The 12,198-nt window shown below is 62.6% G+C and overlaps 1 protein-coding gene across 1 annotated transcript in view; it reads right to left on the bottom strand.

Annotated features, from left to right (window-relative positions):
* The window catches only part of KCNH6 (potassium voltage-gated channel subfamily H member 6), a 32,776-nt gene extending 21,698 nt beyond the window's left edge, over positions 1-11,078 (bottom strand). The window contains exons 1-2 of the mRNA XM_050911734.1: positions 11,003-11,078; positions 7,644-7,874 (exon numbers count right to left, since the gene is read on the bottom strand). Of these exons, the coding sequence (XP_050767691.1) occupies positions 7,644-7,874; positions 11,003-11,078 (307 nt within the window). The remainder of the gene's footprint in view (positions 1-7,643; positions 7,875-11,002) is intronic.
* Between the last annotated feature and the right edge of the window lie 1,120 nt (positions 11,079-12,198).

The raw sequence follows: 12,198 nt of genomic DNA, 5'->3' as shown, positions 1-12,198 counted from the left end.
TACAGGGGGGTTCCCACCTCCCTTGCCAGCTTTATTCCTGCAAAATCCTTCAAAAACCCTACCCGAAGGTATAATCACTGTGGGTCCCTTCCTTGAGCTGTCTCCTGTTGCTTTTGGCACCAGTGGGAGTGGGAGCCCCCGAGCTGCAGCCGCTGCCACAGCCCCTCTGGCAAAACGCCCTGAACCCCCGCCGGGCTCCTACCCTAAACCTCCTAGAAACGATGGAGCAACCAGGTACCACTGCCCGGCCGGTACAGAGCAAAGCGACCACCTTCCATGGCAGTTTTTGCCGAGTGCGGATCCCTGATCTCGCCTTTCCCCTCTGCTCTGATTACCAGGGATTAGCGGATCTGGCAGGGATGTGCTGCCGGCCCGATCTAGTGCTCTCCCGCTCTTGCCATGGCCAAGCTCTGGCCGGGAGGGGGATGTCGGCCTTTCTGCGTATAATTTTAAGGAGCTCAGGGCCTCCCGTAATCAGGAGCAGATGGCCGGCATCGGGCAACTTCAAAATCTGCCGTGACGTCAGGGATGTGCACATACACAGACACACACATGCACAAGAATGGGAAAGAAATGGATACGGTGAAATCCATTTAAAGGGCCCGGCAGCCGGGATTATTTCTTTCTTTCTTTCTTTCATCGTTGTTCACCACAGGGAGAGGAAATCCACTTAAACGCGTGAGCTGGGGAGGAGGTGGGGGGGTGGATTTTCCACAGATAAAGCTGTTTCAAAGGGATGCACGGGCACACTCTGGGCTACCCGCGTGTGGAGCCAGCGGGGACGGAAAGAAATGAGCCCTTCTCCCTCCCCTTGTCAGGATTTTTAGGGATCTAAAAGGCGAGCGGTGTCCTTTAGGTGACGCCGAGTGAGTGAGGTGTCCTGCGTGATGCTAAGGTGGCACGTGCCCGGCGGGATGATGCGGTGCCGTCCCTGGGATGCCACGGCTCTGCCAGTGCCGGTGCTGGCACTGGCGTGTGCCGGGGGTGTGCACGTGTGTGCCCACTCACCTGCGCGTGTGATGCCCGGCGGCACCAGATGCTTTGTCCTTCGGTGTGTTATAAAATGAGGGTTTTTTTCCCCACAGGTGATTTCAAAGCATCACCAACTTCCCAGGGACCCGCAGCCCAGCAGGATTCATTGGCGTGGGCAGCCACCAGCTCCATACTTCCCCCCTGGACCAGGAATCCTGATCCAGATGGCCTGATCCTGGCTCATGTGCTCTGCCCTGCTGCATCCTCTTCACTGCTTCACTTTTCCTTCTTAAGCTCCTCTGCAGTGATGGGAGGGGATGGCCTCTGAGCTGTTCTCATGGGGGCCGGATCCTGGCAGGCCCTATGTGCCATGGAAAGGGTTAATCCCATGGCTGATGCTGAACAGCTGAAAACTGGGCCCAGTTACATCCAGTTGGAGGGATATACGGAGCAGCTGGGAGGTGGCTGGGGCTGGGAGGCAGCTGGTGCCTGGTTTGATCCTGCAAATCTGGGAGGTGCTGAGCCTGAGCAGCCCTGGCCGATACTGCTGCAAGCCCCCATGCTGATCCCTTCTTAAATTAAATAGAATAGACTATTTCTGTTGGAAGGGACCTACAATGATCATCTAGTCCAACTGCCTGACCAATTCAGGGCTGACCAACAGTTAATTGAGTGTGGGACCCTCCAAAACCAGGGGAATCACCCCAAAAGCCGCCCTGCCAGGCACAGCCCTGCGTGCCGGGAGCTCGGTGCCTGGCTCAGACCCACACCCCGTGGCATAGACGGCGTCAAGGGGATGATGGAGCTTTGGGGCCAGGGGTGGGAGCAGCGGGTTCCCTTAAGCCTGGCCCAAAGACAAGGCAGTCCCCCAAGATTTGGGGTCTCTGGGCAGCGGTGCTTTGGGGTAACCCCAGCTCTGTGGAGAGGCTGCAGCCTCTGGCACCCTCTGCCCTGACTCGGTTTCCCTGAGGCGAGCCAGCCTGGGCTCTGCCGAATGCCGAGCCTCCCCATCCTTCCCCCAAAAAGCAGGGCACCCCAGACCTGCTGCGGTGCCGGTGGGCTGAGCCGGCCCCAGGAGGAACCCCAGCCCTGCGCTCCCGTCATCGTTCCTTGATCGACTGTCCCCATCCATCTGCCCGTCTCTTCCCTTCAGCTGTTCAGCTAATCTGTCTCCATCCATCTAATTTTATCCAGCCGCCAAATGATCTCTTGGAGGAGCCCCGGGGGCATTCGCAACCTGCCTGCACTCCGTGGCCGCCGCCGTGGGGCTGCCTGCGTGCCCATCCGGGGCGAAACCCAGCCCGGGGGCTGCGGAAAGGGCTCGGCAAGAGGGATGCGACATGGATGCTGTTTTGGAGTGTCCCACAGCCAATGCGATGGGTTTGCATGGGCTGGGAAAAACAGCTCGTTCCCTAAAACCCTGGGCTGGGTTTGATCTTCCCAGCACCTAGCCCACCTCTCCCAAGCTGAGCGCTTTCCGACCCATCTTGTCTTCTGACCTTGATAAAAGCAAGCACTTAATAACATTAAAAATGTCATCATCGGGGGCCCTCCCTCCCTGGCCCTCTTATCCTCCACGGCTGCCAGTGGTTAATGCATTTGTTGGTATCATCAGTATTAAACTAATCAACAGGACACGGGGGTTTCCGAGAGCCGGACACAAACCAGTATTGTTATGAATATTAAAAAAGCAAGCTATTAATCTCCCCTCGGAGCTCTTACCGAGTCCTTCCCTCCCCCCCGGCCAGGAGATTTAATCTGCAGGGTCTCATGGCAGAGTGGCTAAATCTATAGTGGTATTATATAACGGAGCGGAGGAGAGGGGCTGGGAAGGGCACGGAGGGGACGGGGACAGGGATGGGGATGGAGCCGTGCTCTGGCACGCCCGGGGAGATGCTCGGGAGGGCCGAGCCTTGCTCCCATCCGGGGATAAATCAGTGTCAGGGCTGGGAAGAAACTTCAAAGGGAAGCGCAGATTGCTGGGAGGCCCTAAAGCAAATCCTTGAGGTGGGATGGAAAATGATGGAGGTGGGGGCTGAGCCGGTGGGAGATGGGTCTCCTTTGGGGTCTGGGGTGAGCGATGGGTGCTGGGGAGTCCCCGCACCCGGGTCTGCATCCCCCTGCACCGGGAGCAGATGCTGCTGGTGGGGTCTGCACCAGCCCCTCTCCCTGCACCCAAACGGGGCATCAGGAGACTGAAACCCGCTGTGACACCAGACCGGCAAAAATGCTCCTTGCAGCAACCCCCAAACCGCTAAAATGACCTTGTTAAGTGATGGCGGCGGGATGGAGGTTACCCCTTGTGTGGTGACAAATAGCAGGGATTTCTGCGCTTCGCGGGGATCTTGCTGGTCGGAAGCAGCAGTAGAGGGGGAAAACCAGGAGTGTCGGGGGGCTGAGGGTCCCCACCAACAACGTGGCCACAGGAAGGATGCCTCCAAGCCTGGCGGGATATTTTGGGGTGCAAGTGGAAGGATGCTCCAATCCCCAGGAGCCAAGAGGGGTCCCTGATCAATACAGAGGGGTGGCAAAATGCAGCTTAACCTCCTCTGCAAGCGAAGCGAGCGGCCGCATCCAGGCCCATGGTCCTTCCCTTGCTAAATCCCCGCTGGACGCAGGAATTAGTCCAGCTTAGCTCAGGGCTGTGCAGCCAAAACTGCAGTGCTGACAGCGTTTCCCGGGGCTGTCCGGCCATCCCAAGGGCCCTGTCCCCATGGCACATGGGGCCACCTCCCATCAGGGATGCAACAGCCAGCGAGGATGGGGATGGAGGGTTTGGGGTAGGAATTGGGGGCTCTGCCGGGGCAGGGATTTCAGGAAAAAGCCTCCTGGGAGCATCCCTGGGGTGCTGGGGATGCTCTGGGCCTGTCCGTCTGTTTGTGGGACATCTGGTCCAAGCACAAAGCATCTGAGGAGCAGCAGAGGATGGAAAACATGTCTCTTCCAGCTTTGTGCCCCAATCGCGCCGTCCTCGGGGCAGAGCCAGGGCAACGGGGACAGCCGGAGCTGTGGCGCAGCCGTGCCGAGGATGGCAGAATCGGCCCCCACAGCGCAGGATGTCTGGGACCGGAGCGTTTGTCATTGCGAGGCGGGATGTTTATAAGTCCCCATCTGGAGTCGGGCCATGGTGTCTGTCCCTTTCCCGAGGTCACAGCCCGGCTCTGCCAAGCCCAACCCTTAAACGAACGCAAAGCAAACGGCCTCGGCTTGGCTTAAAACCCACGTTTTTGTACAAGCAAAGAGCTCAAGTTGGGGTTGGGGTTTTGTCAGCTGGCTGTGCCTCCCTGCTCCTCCGCCACCCGGGAGGTCCTCTCCGTCCTGCCTTGTCCACCCCACGGGGCAGCAGCAGAGGTTCCCTGGGGCTGCTGGCACTGGCCCCCAGCCCCGATGGTGCCAGGATCTGGCAGCTGCCGGTGGGATTTGCCCTCCTGCTTCCAGGGAGCCCGTTGGGCATGTCACACGTTGCTGTACGGAGAAACCTTGGCCGGATCCATCCCCGCCTGCCTTAGCCAGGGCTCCCTGGCAGCAGCTGCTGGAGAGGTGATTGCTGTGCCATGGATGTGCCCTGGGACGGGGACAGAGGGGTCTTTGTCACATGAGTCCCCCCGTCCCCTTTGGGCGCGGTGACACCCCGCAAACCCATGCCTGCCTGGCTGCCAGCCCTGCAGCTGCCTGCTCAGGCACCCCATGGGGAGCTGCAGGGGGGACACCCTGGGTGACACCGGGTGCTGTCCCAATTGCTCTGCGACCTCCTCCCTTCTCCTGGAGTCCCCGAGGGAAATCCCAGCTTACAGCACCAGTGTAACGAGTTTGCCAGGCTGATCTGGTCCCTAATCCCCGGCCCCAGGGGACCGGCACAAACTGCTCCTGCTGGAGGGGACCAGCCGTGGGCTCTGCCCGAGGAGGGGCTGGGGATGGAGGGGCTGGGGCTGCAGGCAGCGGCTGCCCCACCAGCTGCTCCGGCTGTCTCGGCCCTGCATCTCTCCTTTCATATTCATAAGCATCCCATTCATGCAGATTAACGGTGAAGCGCTCGGCGAGCACTGCCAGCTGCTGCCGCTCGGGCAATGCCAGCGCCACGGTGCCCAGCACCTGCGGCCACCGGCCCCACTCCAGGGACCCCGAGGGCTCTCGCCGGTGGCTTCACAGCAAAACACGTCACCCTCGGGGGGGAAAAAAACCCAACCCTGGATGCTACTCAGTCACGCCAGCCCCTCGGTGTTGTCTCCAGGGGATGCTGGAGGGGGCTCGGCTCAGCCCTGGACACCGTGGGGAGTGTGTCCCCGAGGCTGGTGGCCGTGGCCGCTCCTCGCCCTGGCAGGACCTGATCCTGTACTGACCCCCCTGGCTGGGGCAGCCCCAGCTGCGCAGCATCTTGTAAGGAAATTAACTTTTCACTGATCTCCTGGCTTTGAGCAGGGGATTAGAGCCCACACGCGCCACGGCTGGGCTCTCCCCTCTTGCCAAGGCCTTTTTGGGGCTGCCATGGCAGGGAGGGACAACTGCCCTTGCTGGGCCGGTCCCATCTTCCCCCAGCTGGACTTGGTTCTTGGCTCCATTTCGGCTGCCCCGAGCTGGGCTCGCCGTCAGCACCCGTGGCTCCTTTTATAATTAGCTAATGACAGCACAGGCATCCGGGTGAGGACCGAGCAGCAAGGCTGTCCCCAGGGACATGCATCACCCCATCATACAGCATCCTGCCTGTGCACAGGCACCTGCCCGGACACCCATGGGTGCCCCCCTTCCCACCTACCTCCATCCATCCCACCCTGGCCCTGCTGGGGGGGCTCCGACAGGCAGATTTGGGGTATAATATTGTCTCTGGCAACCAGAAAAGCGAGGAAACAACCCCGCGAGCTGCAGAGCCGGGAGTACCGCAGTAATAAACAGCAGGTTGAGGCTGGAGATTGGTGCCGCCGGTATGAAAAGGAGGACAGGCGGGTTCGGAGCCTCCGCCGGCTAATTAAGCAGCAGCTCCCTATAATGCAAAAGCCTTTTCTTTGCCGATAAGACCCATTTATAATGGGCTGAGCAGTTGCAGGCTGAGTGCTGGGGGGAAACAATTGGAAAGCATATTGCTGATGGGGCTGGGTTTTAAAAATAGACATGAAGGGCTTGCTTCTGGGCTTTTTTTTTTCCCCCCCTTCTTTTTTTTTTTTTTAATAAAAAAGAGAAGAAAGCAGCTCAGAGCTGTGCTGAGAGTTTCCCGTGGCCTAGAGGAAGAGCAGGGTTCCGAGGAGAGCACCGAGCATCCCGTGAGCCGGGCGGGAACACTTCAAAGCAGGGAGGATGGCGTTGGATCAGGCACCCAGCCGAGCGTTCCCCGGGGATAGATGGGGAAACTATCCCTGAGGGAGGGGAACAGGGCTGCACACGCTGTCCTTGCCACGGCCACGCGTTGGCGTTGGGATGGGAGCAGGGGGACAGCATGTGCCCGCTTCTCCTCGTGCCTCCTGGGCTGCGCTGGGCTCCAGCCAGCCCCCTGCAAACTGCAGCGGCCGAGGGGGGACTCGTAGCTCAGCCCTGGCACCGCTCCCCGGCCCCGCTTCACCCAGGACTGGCCCCGCAGGGAAGAGCCTCGACCAGGTCCCTCGGCCAGGACGGGAGGAAAATCATATGGGAAATGCGGCCGGTGAGCAGCCTGATCCTGCCACTGCACAGCGTCCGGCCTCGCCAGGTTAACTGTGCGGGTTAACGCACGCAGGGGTGCTGCCAGCAGATAATTCCCGGGGCCGATACACTGGCACCTGGATGCCAGCCCGGGAGATAGGGTCTGGGAAGGAGGCCAGGACACCCAGGTCCCAGCCCTGGAGATAGGGTGCTGGGCTGGGAGCCAGGGCTCCTGCCTTCTCCTTCCCTTCACCTCCAGTTGTTTCTCCTCCACCCTGCTGCTCCGGGAGCTGCTGGCAGCAGGGTGCAGCCCCTTGCTCAGGCCAAACCCCCATCAACACAATCTAAAGCGATGGGAAAGCTCCACAGGTTGAAAAAAGGAAATACTTTTAACCTCTAGCGAGCACCCGATCTGCATTCCCCCTGCCCCTGGGAGCCCTGGCTGCTGCTGGTTTGCAGCATCAAGCACTAAATATTTATTTAACTTCCTGCAGTATTAGAACTAATCACTAGTATTTTCCATCAAAGCTTCATTTTCATCTTAACGTAATTCCATCTGTGCACGCACAGCCGCATCCTGCTCGCTGGAAAGGCGGCTCCGAGGCCGTCAGCTGCACCCGCTTTCGGCAGAGACGGGGGGTCTGTCTTATTTCGTCTCGGAGCACAGACCAGGAGACCCGTGTCCCAGCCCGACTCCTCCATGGGCTTCCCATGGGATCCTCATTCATGACGCAGGGATCCCACGAGCGATGCCATCGCTTGGCCTGGGAGCTCTGAGGCATCACCAAGGTCTTGCAAATGACCCAATTCCCAAATAATCTGACAGCAACTTCCATCGCTCAAGGTCCCAACGCCCCCAGTGCCCCATCACAGCAGAGACGGCTCCATCCCGCCAGGAGCCACCATGGACTTGCCTTCGGCAAAGCCCCAGGTCTGGGTGCAATCCCAATGCCCTGCTAGCATCAGACCCCCTTCGCCTCCCACCACCAGCTTCCGACAGCCCAAATCCCGGGCAGGTGACACCTCCCACCACCGGACCCCCCCAAAAAAGCGACTCTTACTGTCTTTGCGGTAGTAGAGGATCTCGAGCTTGCACTCCTCGGAGCCGAGCAGGGCCTGCGTGAGCTGCGCGATGGAGCTCTTGGTGGTGTCGGGGCCGGTGAGGAAGTCGCAGGTGCAGGGTCGCTGCATCACCTCCACGCGGGAGTAGCCGAACATCTCACAGAAGCCGTCGTTGCAGTAGATGATGGCGCAGTTCTCCATCTGGGCGTTGGCAATGAGGAACTTGCGGTCTGCGGGGAGGCAGGAGAGCACGAGGCTTAGGGGGATGTTGGGGACCCGCCGGGATGGGGGACAGCCTGGGTGGATGGGGGGATGCTTGGGCTTTTTGATCCCACCTGCTGTGGGGCTTGTGCAGGGATGGGCTCCCCTGGGACACCGGTGACAGGCCTGGGGGGAGGACGGCTGGTGCCAGCCCGCACCACCCTGGGTGCTGCCCTGCTCTTCAGAGAGAGAAAATTCCCCCGATTTCATGTGAGTCGGTGACCGTGGGGACAGAGGGACCCAAAGCGGGGGGGTCCCCAGTAAAGGCAGTTTTTGCTGGAGTGGGCCAACCCGCACAGCCTCGACATGTCACCGCTCGCATGTGGGGACTCGCTGCTGTCTAATACATGGGCAATCTGTCCCCAGCTGGCACTGCAGGCAGAGGGAAGAGCTGCAGCATTCGTCCCTCCCCAGGAGCTTATCAGGGACCGGAGTTATCTCGGAGACTTCCCACCCTTGCTCAGATTTGACTGAAGTCAGGCAAGGGGTGAGAGGAGGAGTGAGTGTGAGGCTTGGCTTCGTGGGAAGCCGGGTGAAACCCGTCACACTAATGATTCTCCTAATGTTTTATAGGATAATTGTGCCTTCGGGCTGAAGCTGAAATCCAGACCCCGCTGGGCTGCGTGGCCCCTGTGCTCAAGAAGAAAAGGGCTCAGGTGGAGGAAAGGGGAAACTGAGGCAGGGAGTGGTGCTGCCCCATCCCCTCCTGGTGCTGCAGCCACCCAGGCTGGGCTGGGGCCGGACTGGCTGTTGTGCCGGGGTGTGTGGCAGCGCTGCCCAGCCCATGTCGTCCAGCCCGGATGGAGCCACTTCCATCCTTATCCTGGGGGAGACCCAGCCTAGAGCTTTGATTTGGTTCGATTTTTGTTTTTTTTTTCAAGGAGATCAGGGGGTGCTGGGCTGGGGAGGACCCCTCTCCGGGACAGGTTTGCTGGGATGTGACAGGGGGCTGCGGATGCTGATGCGACGGATGCCGTGCCCCGCCCAGCAGCATCTCCCTCAGCATTTGGCATCGGCTCCAGGCTGGAGCCGGAGGCAGGTCAGAGCAGAGGGTCCGTTTGGAAGCTGCCTCCCAGCCCAGACCCCAATTAATCTCCTGGATTACCCAGGAATGGCATCTGCAGCCTGCGCGCTCCAGAGCCCCGCTGCGCTCCAGCCTCACGGGGAATTTCACCCAAACGCGGGAGAAACCTCTGCACGGCTGCGGCACCCAGCGCTGGGACCTGGTGGGGTGGGGGGACCCCTCCCCGGCATATTGATGCTCTCCCTAATGTCACCTGCAAAGTACCAGCTCTGGAGGATGCCTCCCAATAAAACCAGTGCCCCCAGGGATGCCGCACCGAGGTCTCCTGCTTCATCCCACCCTGTGACAGCCCTTGGTGGCCCTTTGTGGGGGACTCCCACCCTGGCACCTTTCCCTCTCCCACGCAGGGCTGACGCTGGTGCCGGAGCTGCAAACAGCACAAACCACCACAGCCAAATGTTTCCCAGTTCCCTCTTCCCGATCCTTCTCTATCGAAATTGCTCTGCCAGCTGAAAGGTGGCACAAGGAGGGGACCTTCCCCCAAAGCCCTGCTCCTGGGGCGCGCTCCCCACCTGCGACGAACGTTTCCCCATCCAGCATCAGCCCCACGGGCCGGATCCAGGCTGGATCCAGGCTGGGCTGGCGCAGGACAGGATTTACGGGGCTGGCAGGGCGCCGGAGCAAGCGGTGCTGAGCGCAGGGGATGTGACCAGGGCCGGGTTGGGAAGGAGCTGCAGAGCCAGGTCTCCTTGGGGGTATTTTCACCCCAGATTTGCTTTCTGCCCTGCCCTCACCTGCAGATTTGCCCTTGCCCCCATGGTACCGGCGCTCTGCACCAGACCTGGGAGGGAAGCACTGGGCCTCTCCGGCTCCAGCGGGGACTCACTGGGTGCAGCTGCACCCATGGGAGCTGCGGAGGGGGTGGGGGTGAAGGCACCCACGAGCAGGGGAGGACACACTGCGAGCGGGGGGGGCTGGTTTGGTGTCTCCCAACACTTGTCACACCACGAAGGTGCCGTGGGGGAGTGCGGGGCGATGTTTCGGCAGAGCCCAGCTGGTGCCCGACATGGCTGGCAGAGCGCAGGCAGGGAGCGGGCAGGGACGAGGGGGCCTGGCTGCTTCCCCGCTGGCACACTTCGCCGCATGCCCCCGCTGCTCCCCAGCCGCCGCTTCCCAGCGGGGACTGATAGGAACCAGGGACAGTTTTTCTCGCTTCCCGTCCCCAGGGTCACGTCACTCACTGCCAGGGCAGGCAGCGCAGATCTGGCAGGGATGGCAGCGCCAGGGACATTTGCCCACCCGGCGAACTCGGACACTGGAGAAAAACCACAGCGAGCTGGGGCGGTGGGGGGTGCACAGCCCCAGCACACCACGGCAGACCTCTGAGCACAGCTTTTGGGGGGACCCCAGTCTCCCGCTCCCCTCCTCTCATCCCCAGCTGCGTAGGGGGGACCCAGCCCCATCGGGGTGCCCAGACAGCGGAGCCCCCGCCGCCTCCTCCCCACGGCCCCCACCCAGCCGCACGCAAACCCCAGCGCTCCCCGATGCGTACGAACTCTTCGCTATATTTGACACGAAAACCAGCCCAAAAATTCATATAAAGGGATTACTCCGAGCAACAGCAAATGGCAACATTTCACCAGGGACGGCTGCCTCGGAGCAGCGCGGAGTTGAAGGCAAATAGGCAGCAAGCCCGTCTGCGCTGGCGTACACCCCTCTCCCCCAGCCCTGCCAGCCGGGACCCCCTCCCCGTCACCCCGGGGACCCCCTCCCAGCCCGGGGACTGCGGGGGGCCGCGGTGTCTCCAGCCCCCCGGGGGACCACCGGGCTGGGACCGCTCATCCCCCTTGTGTTGCCCAGTCTATAAATACCCGCGGGGACACTGGCTGGCTGTCGCCCACCCCTCGCCCCCCCCCCCCCCCCCCCCCGGGAGGTCACCGGGGCGCCTTCGTTTCCCCGGGGACACCCTGCGGGTGGCCCCGCTCTGCCCTCCCGCCTGCTCCCCCCCGAAGTTGGGGGGCCGCCCGCAGCCGCGGGGGGGAGCGGGAGCGGGGCCGGGGGTGCGGTACTCACTTTGCCCTTCAAATTTGCGGATGATGGTGTCCAGGTAGGTGTTTTGGGGGGCCACATGGCCCCGGCGTACCGGCATCGCTCCGCCGTCCTGTGTGCCCCGGGAGCGGCGGAACTTCCCGCGGGGGAGGCGGGGAGCGCGGCCCGGCCCCGGAGCGGCTCGGTACGGCCCGGCACGGCGCGGCCCCGCTCCGCCTCACCCCAGGGCTGGCCGAGCTCTGGAGCCGAGCCGGCCCGGGGCTCCCATGCTCCCGGTGGCCGGAAGGGGGAACCCCTCCGCCCGCCCTGCCGCGCCCGGCTCCGGGCGGGGGCGGCCGGGGAGGATGAGGATGGGGGGGGGGGGGGGGGGGGGGGGGGGGGGGAAGGGGAGGAAAGGAGGGGAGGACCCGCTTGAAAGGGGGAGAAAATAATAAAATAAAATAATACGAGTAGAAATCCCCAAAGTGCTTAGTCACCGCTGCCCCGGCCCGCCGGAGGCTCCGGGGGAGCTGTCAGCAGCAACAGCTGCCGGCCGGGGAGCTGGCACCCCCCGGCGCCCCCCCGGGTCTCCCCGGTACCCCCCGGCATCCCGCGGCACCGGCACCCGCCCGGCACCGCCTGGCACCGGCCCCGCAGACTGGGGGTGCTCCGGGGTGGAGCGCGGGGGGGAGGGAGCAGGTGGGTGCGGGGGGGTGCTGGAGGCGGGGTCCTTGGGGGGCTGCGACAGGGGGTGCTTGGGGGGGTGGAGGTGGGGTCCTTGGGGGGCTGGGGCAGGGGGTGCTGGGGGGGTGGAGGTGGGGTTCTTGAGGGGCTGGGGCAGGGGGTGCTGGAGGGGTGGAGGTGGGGTCCTTGGGGTGCTGGGGCGGGGGGGGTGGAGGTGGGGGCTTTGGGGTGCTGGGGCAGGGGGTGCTGGGGGGGGTGGAGGTGGGGTGCCTGGGGGGCTGGGACGGGGGTGATGGGGGGGATGGATGTGGGGTCCCTGGGGGGCTGGGACAGGGGGTGCTGGGGGGGATGGAGGTGGGGTCCTTGGGGTGCTGGAGCAGGGGGTGCTGAAGGTTTGGGGTGTTGGGACAGGAGGATGTGCTGGGGATGGGGGTGGGTTGGTGGGAATGCAGGTGAAGGGTGCTGGGGGTGCTGGAGAAGGGGTTGGTGAGGGAAGGGGTGCTGGGGTGCTGGAGAGGGGTGCTGGAGGAGGAGATGCTGGGGGGAGCTGGGAGGTG

Source organism: Gymnogyps californianus, chromosome 28 (genome assembly GCF_018139145.2).
Source record: "Gymnogyps californianus isolate 813 chromosome 28, ASM1813914v2, whole genome shotgun sequence".
Classification (NCBI taxonomy): Eukaryota; Metazoa; Chordata; class Aves; order Accipitriformes; family Cathartidae; genus Gymnogyps; species Gymnogyps californianus.
Note: the sequence above shows the minus strand (reverse complement) of the source record. Positions and strands in the feature narration are given on the sequence as shown.